This window comes from Populus trichocarpa, chromosome 15 (assembly GCF_000002775.5).
Source record: "Populus trichocarpa isolate Nisqually-1 chromosome 15, P.trichocarpa_v4.1, whole genome shotgun sequence".
NCBI classification, from domain to species: domain Eukaryota; kingdom Viridiplantae; phylum Streptophyta; class Magnoliopsida; order Malpighiales; family Salicaceae; genus Populus; species Populus trichocarpa.
In genome coordinates, this window is record NC_037299.2 from 11,851,252 (window position 1) to 11,872,065 (window position 20,814).

Here is a 20,814-nt window from a genome sequence, read left to right on the forward strand (position 1 = left end):
TTCATTCATCAAATACACATCACCTTCTTCTTTCTTGAGTAGGTAACTTACATCATTACTTCCACTTATGATGTCAAATTTCTGCATTACTTCTTTAACTCCTTCCATATTAGTCAAAATATCTCCAGCACCATCAGATGCTTCTTCTTGCTCGAGATCATTAGAGGAACTATACGCTATCCTTTCAAGGAGAGACTTCTTCTTAGTACAAAACCTTCTCCACTTTCCTTTTCTTGTTCTTGTTCTGCATTTTCTATGTCACTCTCCGAAGTTCGTAACAGTTCTTTAAATTCTGGCTCGGATTCTTCTATATTTTCAGCACCGAGAAATCCTTCTTCCTCGGAATCATCTTCCTTTGACTCCTTTCTTCTTCAATATCTCCACAGTAACCAGTCAATGCCAGCTCCTCTCCTTCAAAAAATCTCCAACTCAGCCAACCCTTTAACCCCTCTATCTTCTCCTTCCTCGGGTCCATAAAGGTCACCATATTTCTTGGAATAGTCTATCTTTTTTCTTACTTGAAGATTGGTTGTATGATGTTGAGTAGAAAGTGCCAAGCTTTTTACCATAAAGCTGATAACTGAATTCTTGAGCAGAATCAATCTTTGGGCTTATTCCTTCAAGATTGTGTCTTTCATGTTGACCAGAACGTGCCGCTATCTTTACAGTATCTTGGTTGTCTTTTCTGATTGCATTGTAAAGCTCAACTGTGAAGTTGGAGAGTGCTCCTCATAATCATCTATCTTTGACTCTTATGTATCTTCTTCTCAGTTGATTAATTCATCAATCTGATCTATAATATTCTTTGTGGTTTGAGCTTCAAGATTGGATGTTTGGGGAGATTGCGTAAGATCATTTGTAGTTTGATCTTTGCCAGCCATTGTTGATACCTTCTTTGGGCTTCCTTCAAGATTGAGAGAGAGAGAGAGAGAGAGAGAATTTGTGTGATGAGAAGAGTTTTTGAGGAAGTGGCGCCAAAATGTGGGTTTTTAAAGAAACGGTTATTCTGTTATGGATAGTTGATTGTTTCACAAGCGGGTGATATATAAATATATTTCGTTGGGTGAAAGCAATAGTAGGAGAGAATAAAATGCTTTATTTATTTATTTATTTATTTTGGTTTTGAGAAGGTTTATAATTAATTTGTTACTTTAATAACCATTGAAAATATATTATGAATAAAAAAATATTATACATGTACATTTATTTCCTTTACATGTAAAATAAGTTCTTTTAATGGGTTTTTATTTAACATATCATATAAAATCAGTTATGGATATTTTTTGCCCTTGTTTTCTTTCCTACAAACGCTTGGCTTGAGAAAAGCAACAATGGGGTAGGAAAACTTGCCTTTGTCAATAAAGCTGGATGATCGCTGTATTTTCTGTACACAAAAATCTCCATGAAAGAATACACAGAAGTGGCAGTGATACAGGCGAAGTTACACGATAACCAGAACCAAGAATGTGATTTTCTTGTATACTTGTATTATTCTACAAAACATCAATCAAAGGAAAATCCCGTTGCAATCAATGCCTGTTTGGCCTTTTAGATCAGAAGAAGTTAAAGATTGAATGAGCTCGTAACTTTTAGAAGCATCAGTAACCAGACCTCTTCAGGTATGCTAATACGCCTACCCCAGCAACTAGAGCAGCGCCTGCGGCAAGAGTACTGTATGCAGATGCCCGTGCATCTGCTTCACCATAATCGAAACCTTCTGAACGAGAACCCTTCCTTCCACCTTTTCCTGAGCAATCTAAGTGCAACCTCAGACTCTGCAGAGTTCATCAAAGAAATTAAGAATGCCGAGCTTAACATATCCTTTCAGAAATAAAAATTGCTGAAACGCATCATGATTCCTGAGGGCTGTTTCCATTATAGTTAGGGTTTCTGTTTTATATTGGTAACAAACAGAACAACACCTTTAAAGCAAACATTCAAGGCTCTTTCTAAAAAAAATTCCAAAATCTGGGAAAGATCAAGGCTTCTAAAAGAGATAAAAGCAAACATTCAATTTACACATGCAAATCAAAATCAGGATAAACCATTCTTAATTACAACGATAAAAGGGAATGGAATGTGGTTTTACTAGCACTTCATAAAATTTTATATTATTACCTAAAACAAAAGGAAACTTACCTTTCATAGGATTAAAAAGGGGCAAACTTATTCTTATTGTAGGTTAGGAATACATTTAAGTTATCAAATAGGTTGTGTTTGGTATGAAAGGAAGGCAGATGAAAAGTTACCCTTGTAATTTTTCACCCCCCTTCCCCCTTGTTTGGTACGCAAAATTTGGAAGGGTAAGGGTTACCTTTCAAGTTGGGAAGTAAAAAAACCGTTTTAAGGAGGAAAACTTTTGGTTTTTCTGCTTTCCCTCTGATTTTTTTAATTTAGCATCAAAAGTTTCCCTATTTATCTTAATGCAGCATTCAGGACCCATCAATTTATGTATATTTATTTTTCTAATATAATTTAATTCAAGGTATAACACTCATACCAAACACATACCAAACTCCTTTAACATTTCACTCATCAACAAATTTTTTACATCCTTAACGCTTCACTCTTAAATCTTACCCCCTTAACATTTTCCCTTCCAATTTTTAATTCCATACCAAATTTAACCTAAGAAGAAAAGAAATTAATGAAGGCAGCCTAGTAGCTGTGTGGGGAGAGAGTGTGTGCATCCACTGGCCCAAAAAATCCCTTCCTCTTTTTCATCTAGGATCCAATATAAGCATATCCAAAATAATATAATATTCTACCGCAAGGTGAGTAGGTGACTGCTGCATTTGGTTTTTTAAGTGTTATTCAGGTTGCGCCTTTTTTTTTTTTTTTTTTTTTTGGATACGTAACAATGTTTGTATAGAACTTAGATTGGAAAATAGTAACTTCATAGAGCCTGTCATGTCAAGAGGATGATCCACAGAGAACTAATCTCACAGTTTATAGATAGCAGTGTCACTGCCACCAATAGCCCATTCTCCAGGTAATTTTGTCCCTTAATTTAACTAATTTATCCCACTTTTCTATAGAAAAACATCAATGACAAGCAGACATTTGAAAATACCTTCAAACCAGCTGATCTGGCATGCTCTACAGCTGTGATGAGATCACTATCTGATGCCAGAACAACTTTGTCATGGTCTTCATCTTCATACTTTGGAATGCAACTTCAAGTTAGTATGAAATCAAGAGAAGGAAAATAACTAATTCAGGCTATTGACCATAGTATGAAGTCCATAAAACATACCAGAATTTGAGGTAAGTTGTTACAGTTAATGTCATCCCCTAGCCTCTGAAGGATTGAAGTTATTATATCAGTCAGATTCCGGGTCTCTACCTCAAAAGAAAGCCATAAACAAAGTCAGCTACCTTTTATATGTGAACTGTATTTTCGTTAAGTGAGCCCAGCATTTCACAGCATTCAGCCATTCACGTCTCCTATGCCAAAGAAGCCTAACTTCACGAGAATAACAAATATATGTTTGTACTCTCTAAAGCAAGTCACCTGGCAGTAACTTGCAATGAAATGCAAATTCTATAAGCTACATGCATGCCTGATGCAGTGGGGAAAACCAAATCCATGACCATCTTAAAAAGCCTAGTATAAAAAGCAAAACAAATATCCTACCACAAGTAAATCTGTGCATTCGCCCCCTTTTGTCTTCAATTTTAAAAGAAAATACATTTGGATACACTGATGATGGATAGAGAAGCGATCTCCCAGCCTCTGTTCCTTCGGAAGCCAATTTCAAGGAACCTTCACTGGCATGTCATCAACTACATGTAAGTAAACCAAATAGATGAAATCGAAATGCTAGCATAATATTAACACCAAAACATCTAACCTCCGCGCCTCCTCATCGTCACCATTAGGACTCAAAGCCATGGCAGAGTCCCAAAACTTCTGCATCATTGTGTTTGCAGTCTCATTATTTGCTGCAGCAGCGCTCCCGACCTGATTAATGAAGGGCACATGAATGCTTTTGTTCTTCTCAGAAATAACCATAGCATCATATATTCTCCTCAAGACCAACCAACAATATAAATTTACACTTTATGGGGAAAATAAAATACCACATGCATGCCACCTAATTATTTAAACACAACATACATCGAATACAAGCTGGAAACGGATATATGAGGAATTTTTAAGAATACTTGTTTTTTTGAAATCTAACATATTACAGCTATTACTCGTCTATTGTCCTGCACTCCACCATGGGTTGGATAAAAAAAAATCAGCCAAAAAAAAGTGTAGCCATTAGCAACATATTTTATGCAGCAGCAAGAAAATTTTTTATTGTGAACCAAGATTTTTTTTTATTGTGAGTCAAAATCATCGTGAAGAGCTGCAAAAACAATCACCCACTAATGTTATAAAAAATAATGTTGTAAAATTTCATGGAAAAAAAAGATCAAACAATATTTAATCAAACAACAAACAAAAAAAAATATAACGATCAAATAAAATCTAAAAATATCATAAACGAAGGTAAAAAAAAAAACACTCAGTAATATCATTAAAAATAAACTATGATTTCATAAAAAAAATATGGAATTTCAATGGTATCCAATAAAAAAACTTCAAATTATTTTTTATGAATCTATTTAAATGGGAATAAAGATTAAAATTTAGGGGCAAAACACAGGTCATGCACGTGTGGGCCTGCACGCCCAGCCCATTCAAAAGAGGTTTGGTCCACGAGTCAGGCCTCTTATTTTTTTATATTAAAGGGTTAATTAAAAAAACAACGTAGAAGACGCGTCGCTACTAGTCTAGAAACCGACGATTGGGGGGTCAATGAAAAGTCGGGCCATGAGTATTTTATGCTCAGAAATTCATTTTTCAACTTATTTTTTTACCCAAATCACCTAGAAAACACCCTAAAGACCTTGATAAAGCCATGCATGGCCTCAAATAAACCAAAAACTAGTCAAAAAAACATAAAAATCTCAAAATCAACCCAAATTAAAAGATTTCCTAAGGTCAGATCTACCATTTCAAGTAAGGAAAATGACAAATAACAATTAGGTGAAACTCCCCTCATTAAATATAACTCATTAACACCAAGATTAATCTTTTTCGTTGTCGGAATCGGTGTCAACCACGACTTTCTCACTCTTCAATTGAAAACTCTTCAATTGAAATCTGGCGACTCTATCTCTTTTCTCTCAAAACAAAGACTAAAAAATAAAAATAAAAAATAAAGTTTTGAAACAAAATTGAATTTTCAAAAACTAAAAGGATAGAAAGTTCAGAAATTGGAACACAGGACCAAACTAAACTTTTCATACAAACTTTTAAATTGCCACTTATTTTCCCTTTGTCTTTCAATCTTACCCTTTTTTAACAAATCAGAAGCAATCAGCCATTAATTTGGCCACAAAAAGATTCAATCGAGGATAAAAAAATCTTGATGATCAAAACAAAAAAGAAAATTCACTGCAGCAATCCATAGTAAATTGTGAGAGGGGCTATAGTAGCGTGATGTATAGTAAAAACACTGTGTCGTTTAGTGTTTTTTAATCCAAAGAAATCAGAACTCGTTCCAGGTCAATAAAACTTGCAAAGGGAACATTGTAAAGCACTACATAGTCCAAGAAAGAAACAGACTTGGCTTACTGTGGCCACTGCAGCGTGAGTGATATGAATTACATCAATGACAGCAACTATGTTCCCATCTGCATCCAACCATCCAAGGTCATCAGAAACCAAAATGACTGGCTAAAAAGCATTTCACACTTTATCTACGAGGATGGCACCTCTGTCTAGCACAGGAAGGTGCAAAAATTTCCCATCATGCATGGTGTGCAGAGCATCAACAATTGGTGTATCAATCGTTGCACATTCTGGATTGGGAGTCATGACCTGTAGAAAAATTCAAAGATGGCTGACGTAACCACTTTCTTCCATTTATCAGAGAGAAATATTCTTCTATGTTAAGGGTCCAAGTCTAAGTTTTGCTAGTCACTGCTTCATTTAAAATATGCTAAATAGGTAATATCTTTCCTAAATTCTCACTATGAGATCAACTTGAAAACATAATTGGATAATGGCTTTCTTAGAGGGTAGATATACACATTCTCCATGGTGTTAGCAGATTCTATATCATTGCAAATAGGAGGATACAGGACATGTACAATTTTCTTTTGATGAAATCCCTCAAAAGCATGCTACGCTGTCTGAAGGAGAAAGATACCTTCTCCACAAGAGTTGAATTTGGAGAAAGATTTTGTGTTATTACTCGCATCAGGATATCCTTTGAACCGAGAATAAAAAAAAAAGGTGTATCAATAATAACAGCATAACAAAAACTTCCTGCTATAAGATTTAGATGCAAACGCAGATAACCAATGCAGTTTTAACTCTATTCACTTGCTTGTTAGATGCAATTTAAAAATAAACTCACGTAAAAATTCCTCGGGGTTTTCCATCCACTGTCACTACTGCACAGCTTGATGAAGATTCGAGCATCGTCTTTGTAACTTCCAAAACAGTCTCTGTCGGTGATACAGTTACAATCCTGAAAGATGCAACAACATATCAAATTAAACAACTTGCAGTCCGTTTTGTCCACAAATCCTCTAAGCAAACAGTGGTAGAAGAAGAATATCCAAGATAAACACTCAAGAAGACAAATTATTACCTACTTTGAATTCTCTGGAATTATCGTAGATATAGCAGGCCTAAAGATCCGCTCTCGAAGTGTCTCAATGAACGTATTGGTTCCTGTGTGTGAACCAAAAAAATAAAAATAAAAATAAAACAAAAGCATGAAGAAAAGTAAGGAATTAATTCTACACTGCATTATGTAGTAACAAAGTAGCCGGAAGGACAAGTAGTCACAAAAGTTATTCAAAAGAACACTTTCCACTAACCAGATATGGATGTCCCCCAATTTTTTTCAACACCTTCAACAGCTGCAGCAATGGCTTTTCCTTTTTCTGCTGCCCTTTCCATACGAGCTATGGCATCATATAAACACTTTGCTATATCTAGTAAGGCAATAACCTCTCCATTCTCAACAACAGGTAAATGTCTGAATTTTCCTGTTGATTATTAATATCAGGACCATATCCAAATGGTGAGATGTAACAGGGTTGCAGGGTTGACATGCATCTCAATAAACAAACCTTGAACCATCTTCTGGAGAGCTTCCACGGCAAGAGTTTCAGAAAGAACGAAAACAGGGTTCCTGGTCATAACTTTAGAAACGGGTGTTTCCTCAAGATTAAGCTCACAAGCAATTACTCTTGAAACTAAATCCTACAGAAAGAGGAAATAAGACAAAAATAGGTCCACATTATGTTAAAGGCAGCAAGAGGAAAATTCCTTCCACTAGTTTCTTTTGTCCTGACAACATAAAATTTTAGTCATACCTTATCTGTAAGGATTCCACAAAGTAACGAATTAGAGTCAGTTAGCAATAAGGCATCAACTCTATGAGCAGCCATCCGACAGCAAGCTTGATAAATGCTTGTGCTTTCTGGTACTGTCAGGGCCTTTGACAGACGCAAACGTTTTACTGTGCGCTCTCCAGTTAGTCCCCTGTTTCAGATGCAGTTATAAATGGAAGGTTACATTAATGGTGATGTAACAATCATTGTTGCCGGACCCTCCGGTGAATATAGATATTTGTCATGTGAGCAGCATGCCAATCTATCTATCTACATAATCTGATATCACTATTATGTCTTCTAAAATGCATCCAGTGATGAAGTAGCCCGAGAGATTGATTACCTAAACATGAGGCCAAAGCCACGCCCAGAGTTTCGTGATTTACTAAGCTCAAGCATCTCATTACTGTATTCGGGAGAAGTGGGAGAAGCATGAATAATAATGATAGGATATAAAAGAATTCCTCATGATCACATTCTGCAACTCAATCAATCTATTCACTGTCATTGATTCACAAATTTTCTTCTTCCTTTTTATTTGCTGAGAAAGGAATAGATCCATTACCAAACACGGCAACAAGAACGAACCTAAAATCCAAATTCATCCTACTAGGACTCTCCTCTCCACCCTCAAACACAGATTGTTTTCCTCGTTAACCAAACTAATATTCATTGAATCATTTCAATAGCTCACAATTGCAAGCAACAGCCACAATACAATTCAAAGCTCTTCTCTTCGTATCCCACAATTTATTACGGCCAAGTAATCTCTACAAAAATTACATGTAAAAACCGATATTTAAAATACTCCAAACTCATTGATTTTTTCCTTCATTGCTCTAATTATTAAATTAAGAAATAGAAATAAAAGTGGTTTTCAGAATCAAACATATAAATAAATAAAAACAAAAACTCAGAGCGAACATACATAGAGCGGGAAGAGGTGAGAGATCTCCTAGAACCATCAAGACCTCCTCCTCCATTCTCATTAGCCTTTTTTCTTCCCTGGAACGACGAATACGACATACTTTTCCTCGACGAACTTCCTTGACTTGCCATCTTCACCGCCAATAATAACAGTATTCAGAATCAAAATCCGGATATATTTTGATAATTCAGGGAATAATCACGATAAGAGGAAATTAGTTTTCTTTTTTAATATTTTCCGGTAAAGTTCTCGCGATGTCGGGATTTCCCGGGAAAAATGGACCGGCGAGGCGAGGCGAGGGAAAAGGAATGCCTTAAGAATTGGAAATGGAAAGAGAATTGCTAGAGAATGGGGAGGAAGGCCAACGATAATTTTGCACGTTACTGAATTGGCCCCGTTTGTTTTTAGGATCTTACCTTTTCTTTGCTTTAAAGGGGTAAGGTAAGATTTTATTTTAGTTTGGGTAAAACTTGTAAATTTCCTTTCATACCTCCTAAAAAGAAATAAACAATGTCAAATTGATTGTTTGGTACGATGATTCGTCTTTTTCTTTTTTAAATCATTTTTATATATTAAAATTAAAAATAAATTTAAAAATAAAACTTAGTATTTAATTTAAATTATATCATCATTTTAATATTTAAAAATAAACATAAAATCTTGAAATTTTATTTTATGTCAAAATAAGTATTAAGCAATCATCGAGTCTGTTTTAAACCAAATATTTATATTTATATTTGTTTTTTATTTATTAAAATCTCTTTTTACATTTATTTACTTATATAATCGTTAAATTATATTTTATAGGACATATAAATTAAATTTTAAATGCATAATTAAAAAACTTTTCACTTCTACAAAAGCACATTGACAAAGTTAAGACACTAATAAAAATTTCTTGATGGCAACATAATGCTATCAACTAATATAGTTGACAACTATAATGATTTTATGTGTAAAATATATATTAGATAAAGAGTTACACTTCTGTTTTTATTAGATGATACAATATTCTACAATACAAAACATAAAAATAAAAGCATGATTCTCTAAAATTAAAAATAGAGACAAAATAATTTTAAGAGGTTCAACTCAACTAGTCAGGTTTTGAGTTTGCTCTCCAGAAATTATCAGTTTGAGTGTCATAAATCTCATAGTCATTAGAAACTTATCTAGTCGTTAATTTTATAATCTTGAAAATTAGTCGAAGTATATATAAGCTGGTTTAATGTCTACTATTATATATTAAAAAAAAAAGACAAAATCCCTCCACCAAAGGTCATTGAAAAATGAATCAGTAGTGATTGGTTGACAACATATTTGTTAATTAACAGCATAGTTGTTGGATTTAGTTTGGTTTAGGGTTTGGATTCTTCTATGAATCCAGATCTATTTTTTTATTTTTAAAAAAAAAAACTTTGTTTTGACTCGGTCTAATTTATATTAGAATTTGTCAAATCACGGATCAAACTACCTCATCGCTCATATTTATATGGAAGACTGTAAAAAAATATCTGAAATAAAACCGAATGCACGGTAAAAAAAAATACTCTCCTTCTCAGTTGATTCATATTTTCATTGAGATGGATTAATTATAAAAAAATTATTTATTTTTATCAATACCCATGATTGCATTAAAAAAAATTAACTTATGCAACCCCAGCACACCAGATCCGAGCATATGCAGCTGCATTAGTTATGTTTGGTCGTGCCGCCGTGATTGATGATGGTTTTTCATGTCGGAGAGAGACTGTTTTGAGTTCGTTTGTTTATGCAGGTGCTATTGGCCACTACAGTGTTTCAGGTGGTTTCGATGGCGCGGCGCGGTGGTGGAGAATTTGGTGGATGGAGGTAAAAGAAACGGGGAGAGAGAGAGAGAGAGACTGCTTAATGTCATTTATAAGTGGAGGGACGAGAGTGGCTGTCCTGATCATTTCTTTTCCGATGACCGCTTTTTGTTTTTATTTTTTTTTTAGTTTAACGTGGGTGTCCGGGTCAGCTTGAGCGCACCTCGACTAATCCCACGGGCCCTGAAGTTAACGACCATGTAAGCCTCCAGTGGCCATCATATGAGCAACCACAGGGCTCGAACCTGAGACTATAGAGGAAGCAAACCTCTTGATCCCAAACTCTTACCATTATGCCACAACCTAGATGGTTCTAGATGGTTGGAGCTGCAGTGGTGGCTGTGACTGTAAAATTAATCCCCATTGAGCGCGTGAAATGCAACATTGATGACCCACACGTCACCATTTTATTTATGACGTGTCAGCCCTCCTGCTCATTTTGCAATCCTTGTTCACTGACAACTTGTTTTCAACTAATCCTTTCTCGTAAACACAATTATTGAACCTTAACCCGGATGGATTGACCTGAAAAATTCATGATTTCAGCCATATTCAACATCGGCTTTATGTTACTAGTTAACTTGATCGTGACTTAATTAACCTAATTAAATATGATTAAGTTAACTTTAAGAATAAAAATAATAATAATATTGTTGGTAAGTTGATTTAATAATCTAATGATTCAGGTCTTTTATGAATAAGTTTTCAGACAATTATATTTCAAGTAAGTAAAAAAAAAAAACAAACCAAAATCAAAGCGCCAAAAGACAACCGAGCTTAGCTTAATTAACTCACAGCGCACGCGAGACAACTCAGCAAAGTGCTTTTTAGGATCTATCACAGTTTGGATAACACACCTATGTTGAGATTAGCATGGTGTTAATTAAATTGAGGAAAATGGTGCTATATTGGGTTGGTTTTTATCGGAGGTAATATAGTTTTTTTTTTCATAGAGTATATTGGTTATTATTTAATTAATAGGAGATAAATTATGTATTTGGTCCTTATTTTTTTAATTTTAATTTTTGTTTTGAATTTTTTTTGTGAATTTAATTTTTCCATTTAATTCAAAATTCTAACTTTTCATCTTATTGATTTTTTATATAAAATTTGATTCTCTTTCTCATCATTGCTATTTCTTTTTGTTTTTTATTCTTTTGTATAATTAAATTTTTCCTTTCAATTCTTTTGTATAGGTGTTTTAGTTTTTTGGACCTCTTTTTGTTAACTAATATTTATTTTTTTCGATGTTGTTTGGAATTGCATTCCAAATAGAGTTTTATTAAAAAAATTACTTAAAATTATTTTTTTATGTTTGTCATATCGTTTTGATGTGTTGATATCAAAAAATAAAATAAAAATTATTTGAATGTATTTTTGAGCAAAAAACACTTTGAAAAGTAATTTACCACACTGTCAAACACCACTTTAACATGTTAAACTTAACTTACTAGTCCCATAACGTTTGCTCGACCTCACAATATAATTTATTATATTGATTTATCTTAGAATTCAACTATGTGTTTTTTCCCTTTTTGACAAGCATTTCTTTTTTTCTAATTATGGTTACCATCTTTGTTTTTTAAAAATCAATTCATTTATTATCAATGTTTTTCTATTATAAATATAATTTTATTTTATTCTTTAAAACACGCCAGCAAACATTAAAAAAAATTAATCCCGGCTATTGAGAAACACTGGCCACCAATTTAGTGGCCAACTCAATACCATCGACGCCTATCCAAATTATGATTTGGAATTTACAGAATGTTTTGCTCGACACGTAATACACGCACAAATAGTACTATTAAACAATAGCAATCCATTGGCTAAACTGCTCTGCACTAATCTCAGAACCAATTTGTTTCTGGTCATCACTTTATTTTTACAGAATTAATTGTTTGATTGTCTATTTTCTTGATCATTAGAACACAACAATTTATTGATAAAGCCACCGACGAGGACCATTCTAAAGGAGAATATGCCTAACCCCAGCAAGGAGATATCATCCATCTCAGGTCGTGGATGATGCACTGAACTCTCCCCTTTAAAGAAGAAGGAAAAACATATAAAGGATTCTTTGCGTGGGAATCTTCTTCTCTTCGAACCTCACCGTATGGCAGTGGAATATAACATCTATAAAGGGTCTTGCAGTGCTGCAGTACCGAAACCAAGAAGAAAATTCTTGTCTGCATTTCTTCAATTGATCTTGAAGGAGGAGGTCTTTGAGAGAAAGAATCCAACAATGGCAGACTGGGCACCTATATTGCTGGGTTTTGTGCTCTTCATTCTGCTCTCTCCTGGCCTGTTATTCCAAGTACCCGGGAACACACGAAACCTGGAGTTCAGCAGCTTCACAACCAACGGAAAGGCCATTGTTGTCCACACCCTCATATTCTTCGTTGTCTTTACCATCCTCATTTTAGCACTGGGCATTCGCATTTACACTGGTTAATATGCTACAAGCAAAATCATCATCTACAGGATCAGTTGGAAGTAAGATTTGTCTTTAGATTCTTTTTGTGTTCTTATAATTGTTGCATTTTTTTTTTATTTTTTGTTTATTTTTGATATCTCCATGTACATGGCAAATTGATTTAGGTAATTTGATTTTTGATATCTCCATGTACATGGCAAATTGATTTACCTGAAACTTTGTGAGTTCTCTAAGGAATTGTCAACACTAATTCTATTTCTTACTGCTTAGATGATGACTAGATTGTTGGTTAGATTCTTATTTTTTAAATCTAAAAAAGAAATATATAATATTTTTCTAGTAAAAAAAATAATTATATGGGATTAGATCTGATGTGACCCGATCAACTTTCTGGATCCAAAAACAATTCAAATGACCAGTAAAAACATAATTCGATTAAGAAAATTCAAAATAACATACTTTTCTTTTCAAATATTGAGGGGACAATATATTGAATTAACTTAGATCAACCCAAGTTAACCTGTCAAGTTTGCGACCACTCGAGTAATGAGACTATGGTAAACTCATATAAAGAAAATTAAACAAATTATAAAGTCTAATTTCCAATCAACCTAATGTTTAAAGATAAAATTAAAAAGAAATCAATTAAAAAAACAAAAAAAAATAACTTGGGTCATGAGATTAAGATAACTATGTAGAAAGTAAATTGAAATAAATTATACAGCCTAATTCCTGATCAACTCAATATTTAATGATGGAATTAAAAAAAATCAATTAAAAAAGAGAATATAAAAGTATGACTAAGGTTAATTCAGATTAATTTGTCAAACTCATAAATAGGAGACTGATATAACCTCATAAAAAGTAAATTGAAAAATAACCTAAGCGAGTTAACCCGTCAAACAGGCGACTTGAGTTATGAGACCATGATAACTAAAAAAATATAAAGGTTTATTTCCTAATAAATCCATTTTTAAATGATGAAATTGAAAAAAAAATCCAATATAGAAATGAACATATTAAAAAAACTCAAGTCTACCTAGATAACTTGCAAACCCCGTGACCTAGGACATGATACCGAAATAATTTCTTAGAAAAAAAATCAAAACCAATCATAAAACTTTATTCCCAATTAAACCAATTTTGAATTATAAAATTGAAAAAAATACCAATAAAAAAAAAACTACAATCAATCGAGTTAATCCATCAAACACGCGACACGAGTCATGAGATTGAAATAACCACATGGAAGGTAAATCACAACAAACCATAAAAGCTTTATTTTCAATAATCAAATGTTGAATGATAGAATTACAAAAAAAAAAGCATAGATTTAAAAAACAATACAAAGAAAAACTATATTGCGATGAATAGTATTTTGTAAGGTGGTTCATAGTAAAAGAACTACCTCTTTCAGTTTTTGTTAATTAACTAGTCCTTTGACCCGAGCTCCACCACAGGTCAGACCAATTTTTCTTGAAACATAAAAAAAAAATTGTGAATATTGCAGGAAATTTTTTTGTAGTAAAAAAATGATCAAAATAATTTTTTTAGCATATCAAAACAATTAGAAAACATTAAAAAATATTAAGAAAAAAAAGAATTCATGCCTTAATGCCAAGTTTAAACTATGTTGTAAAAATTACCTCTACTTAACAAAAAAAAAACTACAAATATAAATTGAAGATCGCTCAAAGTCCCAACTTGTCAGACATGTATAAAAATTAATAAAAAATATTTTTTTAATATTTTAAAATATTTCATTTATAATTTTACTCAAAACCTCTATTCATTTTAAACCGAACCCATAGAAGGAGTTCTTTTCTATGTAACCCTAAAGAACATTTGATATATTTACTTATCAACATCAAATTTAATGTAATTAACATTATATTTTTATTCCTAGTTTAACTTACGTGCTTATTGTATGAACAATCATTTAATTTAATTGAAATAAGATTTTGGGCTGGTTATGCGTTTTTTTAATAATCGAAGCCTGTGCGGTGGATTTCATTGAAACTTAAGACTACAAATACAATATATATCACACTTATTTCAACAAGCACCAGTGGTCTAGTGGTAGAATAGTACCCTGCCACGGTACAGACCCGGGTTCGATTCCCGGCTGGTGCATTCACAAGCTGTGAGGAAGTCTGTGCTCATTGTGATGATAGGGTCTATCACTACCGTCTGATCTCCATCCGACGACAAAGAGTGCATCTGAGCTTGTTTTATTTCTCACTTTTTTTGAGCCCTTATTATATGAACAAGGAGATGCAAAACAATATGAACTATATTTATATAACCTTTATTATATTATACTTAATTAACCTAAGTACATCTAAGATGTATTTTTTATTATTTAAAAAAATAAAATATTAATAAGTTATTTTTCAACTCATTTTTAATGACATAACCAACTACTGGAAAGTATTTTTCAACTTATTTTCTATTATATTACCAAACATCAGAAAATAATTTATTTTTTCAGAATTTATTTTCTTAAAAAAACTACTTTGTAGCAAACAAACGGGTCTTATATAACCTTTATTATATTATACTTAATTAACCCAAGTACATCTAAAAGGAGAGAGCCAATTTCTGATTATTATAATGTATATAAAAAAAATCATATTTACACTATTTAAAAAATCATATCAACAATTTAGATATTTTAAAAGGCCATAAAAACATATTATTTTCTATTGTAACTGCCACGTATTTTATTCCATCTAGGTAAAAGGATCATCATCAGGTGAGCAAATCATATTTTTTTTTGTCTATAAACATTCATCCAAGTTTAATTTTTTAAGTCAATATTGTGTTTGTTTTTTTATTCAAAAAATATTTTTAAATTTTTTTGAGAATTTATTTTTGTTTCAAATTATTTTTTATGATTTTTTATTGATGTTAAAGTTAAATTTTAAAAATAAAAAATATTATTCTAATAAATTTTCAAACAAGATATATATATTTTTTAAAATATCATTTAAAACAAAAAAACAATAACTATTAGAATATGAAACGCTAACTAACATGTCAGGAAGATCCGAGCCGTTAAAAAAAGAGAATGCACGGACACGTTATGCAAAGAAGGCTTTTATATCGATACATACCCCCCTCGTTGAACTCCATATTTCCACCCTCTTTTCAACAAGCCCACCATTTCTCTCTTATACTCTCTCTTATAATTTCTTCTCTCTTTTTTGATATGGCAGATTGGGGGCCAGTGATAGTAGCAGTGGTGCTGTTTGTGCTGTTAACACCGGGGCTGCTGTTTCAGATACCTGGAAAGAGCAGGGTGGTGGAGTTTGGGAATATGCAGACAAGTGGTGCTTCCATTGCTGTACATGCTATTGTTTTTTCTGGGCTCATCACTATCTTCCTTGTTGCCATTGGTGTTCACATCTATGCCGCTAAGTAATTCTTGTAGTCCCTCTTCTTCTTCTTCTTCTTCTTTTGCCCTTTTGTTTTTTCTCCCAAGTTTATAGAACTTTTGTTATTGTTGATATGGTTCTTCTTAGTTTTTTTTTTATTTAAATAATCTGGTGATTATATGGGATTTGAGCAGTACTGATATAAACTATCCATACAGAGTATGATTTCTGCGTCTGGTATTGATTTCTATCTGTTGTACGCTGAAACCTGGAAGTAAACATGTGATCATCATTCCTATCTGCTGAGATGAGTTTTGAGGACCGACACTTCACTGTTCTCGAGTTTAGGTCTTGTTTGGCCCATGAAAAAATGCTGTATACTGTGTGAGTGTGTAGATCAGGATCTCAGCTTGAATAACTTTTGCTATTAAAAGGGAGTTTGAGATTAAATTATTTTTTAAAAGTTTTTTTTTTATTTAGAAATGTATTAAAATAATTTTTAATATTTTTAAAATTTGATATTAACCTATCAAAAATAAAAAATATATATATTTAAAAATAAAATAAAAAAATTTACAAAACTGCGTTTCAACAGCACGCCAAACAACCTTTAATAAGCAATAAAATAGAAGTTGTAATTGAGCATTTGTTGAACCATGCTGACTAGAAAGAGGAGCACTGAGAAACGATTGGTCGTTGGTAAACGGGGTTGAGAGTATCATAAGAATATCATGATGTGGTTACGTAATTTATAATTAAGATTGAGATTCTATCTTGAAAATCTGATAGGAATGTAATATAATAAAAATTTATTTCAAGTCATCGGTGCTATTAAAATGAAATAAATGATGCCATGAAACTAGTTGTTATTTTTATTATTTTTTATATATTTGGATTTAATTAGTTAATATATTTCGTTTATAATTTTTAAAATTATATTCAATAATAAAAAACTGAATAATAAAAAAATTTGCAAAAAAATTCAAATTTGACTTTGGTAACAACGGGCTTGGGAGTTGGGCCCCTTTCAAGGGCTTTCTAATCTGATCTATTCCAGAAGCAATGACTTTAGCCCAATGTCTCCAGCCTCGAGTCCCTTTGGAAACAAGGCTAACAAGCTCCTTGGTCGCGGCAAAAGGAGATTTTGCAAAACATTTAAAAGGCTAACGGCTCATAACTTATGTTGGAAGTTAGGCGGGTTGATTCATGGGTTGTCGGATCAATCCAACTTATAATTCCTGAGACAACGACATTTCAGAGTTTTTTTAAAAAATAATAATGATATTATTTTAATAAAAAAAACCGGTTCAAAATAAAATTTAGTCGACCTAGGATCTAGGTTCACCTGCTAGCCGGGTTTTATATCTATATTGCAAAATAATAATGAGTCGACATAGGAGATAGTGACATAAAACAAATGTTTAGGTTGCTTGAGATTATTGTGGTGGTTGTTTTTTAAAGTGTTTTTTTGTTTATAAATATATTGAAATAATATATATTTTTTATTTTTAAAAAATTATTTTAACCTCGGCACATCAAAATAATTAAAAAAAATTAAAAAATAATCTTCAAGAAAAATAATAATAATTCATGTCTTAATGCCAAGTTTAAACTATGTTGTATTAGCAGGTTAGGGAACACAGTAGCTGATTGGTTAGCGAGATTTGCTAGAATTAGTACCTTTTAGAAAGTGTGGTATTTTTTTTTTTAAGTGTTTTTTTTAAATGTATTAAAAAAAATTTTATTTTTTAAAAATTATTTTTGACATCAACATATTAAAATGATCTGAAAATACCAAAAAAATATTAATCTAAAATAAAAAAAATTAAAATATTAAAATTTTTCATTTTTAAAACACAAAAACAAACAGGTCATATTCCACCCATGACCTTATTTCATCACTCATTATTAAAGAACTTGTCTTTGATGTAGCAACATGCTATATAAACATATTGATGTGTTTTTTTTTCCGCAGCCGTGGGCACCGACCCTTTAAGGACTGTCTGTCACCCACCTATGCGTCTAATGATGTTATGGTTGTATCCCTGAAGGGTATAGCTTAACTTATCAAGTTCTAAATTTGCTTCCTAGAGATCATCAGTTCGAGTCTCATAAATTTCAGGGTCACTGGAAGCTTATATGATCATTAATTTTAAAATCCATAAAAATTATTCGAGATACAAGTTATTTAAACAGTAACATTAATAATAAAAAAATAATAATATTGTGGTTGCTGGATCTTGCACTCGAGAAGTATAGATCACTGCTTAAGGGCCTAAGGCAGTAGCGTGGCGATCAGGTTACCTTTGATGTTACGTGTAATCCATAGCTTCATTGCCACACAAGACTTGCCATTCACATAATTAGGGTGAGCATTCCTGATTAGTTCTTTCTCTCTTATCCGACTAATTTGATGATTTGGGTAAGACGAATTTTATTATCTGTTATATTTTTTTACCTCAAATATTTTAAAAATTGCAATTATGTAAAAGGACTAGATCCAAGAAGAATTTTGACAGGTCAAAATAAAATAAAATCGAAGGAAAATTGCATGTCCATTAATTTTTTGAATTTATAATTGAAAGATTTTAAGAAAGTATGATTTGGATTTTTTATCCTATTAATTCTACCCGGTTTTTTTTTAATAATTACCCAAAATATTACTTATTTTATGAGATTTTAAAGAATCATTAACCAACTAGTTTATTTCCCGCGCTCTCACTACAACTTAACCAAAAATATTTTTAATGTAAAAAAGTAATAAATAGACTATAAAAAACTTTTTGATTTTATCATTAAACTTGGCACAATAATTGAAACTTGAAAACACTTGACCTAACTATTTGCTTAGCTCAGGTTTTAAATTAAATTGCATGAGAGTTGTCATAATATAATCTTGTTAGCTGGGCAGACCTAAAACAAATCAAAGGAAAAAAAAGAAGAAACATAGCATGTTAACCTTAGTCAACCTGCTAAACCCACGACCCGGGTTATCGACTCCATTAAGTTGAATTGTTTATTTTATTTTATTATATGATAAAAAAATATAAAAAATAATTTATCATTAACCTAATACTTAATAAAAAAATTCAATTAAAAAAACCCCACCTCAAACTGTAAAATTGAAAAAAAAAAGAAAAAAAAAAGAGAGCCCAACCACACTAACTAAGCCTGTAACAAACAGTCGGGCACATGCTCCTGATCCAATAATTGTTTTCCTGCTTTTTATTTGGAAAAAAAAATACATAAATAACAGGTCATCTATCGTCTAAATAAAAATACTAAGGCCCAAATCATCTAGTAGGTGACCCAATGGTAAAAACTTGAGACCAAGAGGTTTGCTCCCCCTGTGGTCTCAAGTTCGAGCCCTGTGGTTGTTAATATGATGGTCACTGGAGACTTACATGATCGTTAACTTCAGAACCCGTGGGATTAGTCGAGATGCATCAAGCTGGCTCAAACACCTACATTAATAAAAAAAAATACTAGCACCCAAGATGTAGCTCGAACTCACGATCTCGGTCTCGACCCGCGCGCTATACCCAATAGAGGTAAGATAGAGAATTTTTATCTAATCAATTAAAAAAATAAACCACCCCCATTTGTTTTAGTGCTCTCCCTGCTGCTGCTGCCCTACAACTCGATGTTTGAATTTGTTTGGTCAGTGGATCCACATCGTTTCTTGGTAAACTCCATTGGAGGCTTTATTGAAAATTCAAAACACGTAGCAGCCGCCTCCGACGAATTACAAGTAGACAACACTATCCACAAGTCGAAGAAAGAGAGAAAGGAGGAGGTTTCTTCCCCTTCTTTTCTGAGAAAAGTGGAATAAAGAGTTGGCTTCTCGAGTTAAAATATTATCCTGCCAGCCCCACCTCTGGTCCATTTCCATCGCCCTTTTCATCTGATCACATCATCTCAAAATGTCACCATTAATTCTTTGATATAAAGTTATCTACGTTTCGAATTGTTATTGAATATGCATCACAGCCTCCCCACCTGTATAGCTAGCTGTATGCATCATCACCACGCTTTTGTTTGTTTTTGTTTTTTTGTTCTTGTGGACTCATTCAAAATCAGCACCTAAAATTAGCTGCAAAACTGCTGTTTGTCATCATACCTTGTTATAGGAACCCGCATGTTGTTCATTCAGAGAATGTTTTTTTTTTATATATATATAGAAAGAACCCTTATCTGAAAGAAATTATGATTTGTTGGGTGGAGAAAGTTCTATTAATTTCTATAAATATTTTATTCACGATTTATTAAGCCCTTTCGAGGTTTCTATGAATGTTATGATTAGGTTTACTAAAAGATAAACTATCGACAATATCATGAAAATATATTATCTCAATATTTATTTTAGTTTTAATTTTGATTTTTTAACACTTAATTATTTTATATTGATCAAATTTTGTTTTATTTTGCAAAATCAAGTATCAACCGCGCCCTAAATATTTCTCTTAATATTGCGAGGTCCTCGTGTCAGGCATCCAAAATAAACTATCAAGTCAAATATCAAATAATGCTAATGTGAATGGATCAAATTGAAAAATAAAAGTTGAAAGATCAAAATTAAAAAAGGCACATGAATTCCCCCTTGATTATGCAAATCACTCCTTGATTTTGATAGAATAAAGAGACTAGATATTAATTTAATCTTTAAATTTGGTCCACAAAGTTATAATTATTCAAAATAAATAAAATTGATTTTTTTTTACAAACCAAGGATTAACTGAGCGACAGAACATCTCCTTAGCATATCGAGATCCCTATACGTAAGTATGAAAAAAAAAAAGCAAGACTAATCATAAAATC

At 32.4% G+C, this 20,814-nt stretch overlaps 2 protein-coding genes and 2 non-coding genes across 5 annotated transcripts; 3 read left to right on the top strand and 1 right to left on the bottom strand.

Moving 5' to 3' along the window:
• Positions 1-1,351: 1,351 nt before the first annotated feature.
• LOC7454729 (CBS domain-containing protein CBSCBSPB5) lies at positions 1,352-8,745 on the bottom strand. Of its 2 annotated transcripts, none has more exons than XM_024586119.2 (14): positions 8,336-8,745; positions 7,390-7,558; positions 7,144-7,276; positions 6,889-7,059; positions 6,661-6,739; positions 6,420-6,533; positions 6,210-6,276; positions 5,773-5,878; positions 5,633-5,691; positions 3,855-3,964; positions 3,638-3,771; positions 3,257-3,342; positions 3,074-3,163; positions 1,352-1,775 (listed from the first exon to the last, which is right to left on the bottom strand). In XM_024586119.2, the coding sequence occupies exons 1-14, from the start codon at positions 8,464-8,466 to the stop codon at positions 1,599-1,601; spliced, it is 1,626 nt and encodes a 541-aa protein (XP_024441887.2). In that variant the 5' UTR covers positions 8,467-8,745; the 3' UTR covers positions 1,352-1,598. The 2 variants fall into 2 exon arrangements, with proteins under 2 accessions (XP_024441887.2, XP_024441885.2); XM_024586117.2 differs by having other exon boundaries at positions 5,624-5,691; positions 8,336-8,744.
• A 3,615-nt stretch (positions 8,746-12,360) lies between these two features.
• Positions 12,361-16,128, top strand: LOC7463133 (uncharacterized). The gene is made up of 2 exons (XM_002321674.4): positions 12,361-12,678; positions 15,838-16,128. The coding sequence occupies exons 1-2, from the start codon at positions 12,639-12,641 to the stop codon at positions 16,041-16,043; spliced, it is 246 nt and encodes an 81-aa protein (XP_002321710.3). The 5' UTR covers positions 12,361-12,638; the 3' UTR covers positions 16,044-16,128.
• On the top strand, positions 14,682-14,752 carry TRNAG-GCC (transfer RNA glycine (anticodon GCC)). Its single transcript has one exon. It is a non-coding gene; the product is annotated as a tRNA-Gly (tRNA).
• On the top strand, positions 14,758-14,847 carry LOC112324404 (small nucleolar RNA snoR114). The gene has a single exon (XR_002978261.1). It is a non-coding gene; the product is annotated as a small nucleolar RNA snoR114 (small nucleolar RNA).
• Positions 16,129-20,814: the final 4,686 nt, after the last annotated feature.

What these genes read in the sequence shown, in the direction of transcription:
- LOC7454729 (XM_024586117.2), bottom strand. Translation starts at nt 8,466, where the DNA reads ATGGCAAGTCAAGGAAGTTCGTCGAGGAAAAGTATGTCGTATTCGTCG. An exon ending in TTGGGGGACATCCATATCTG is followed by an intron (nt 6,740 to 6,888) that starts GTTAGTGGAAAG and finishes GTTCACACACAG; the next exon opens with GAACCAATACGTTCATTGAG. An exon ending in GACGATGAGGAGGCGCGGAG is followed by an intron (nt 3,772 to 3,854) that starts GTTAGATGTTTT and finishes ATGACATGCCAG; the next exon opens with TGAAGGTTCCTTGAAATTGG.
- LOC7463133 (XM_002321674.4), top strand. Translation starts at nt 12,639, where the DNA reads ATGCTACAAGCAAAATCATCATCTACAGGATCAGTTGGAA. An exon ending in ATCTACAGGATCAGTTGGAA is followed by an intron (nt 12,679 to 15,837) that starts GTAAGATTTGTC and finishes TTGATATGGCAG; the next exon opens with ATTGGGGGCCAGTGATAGTA.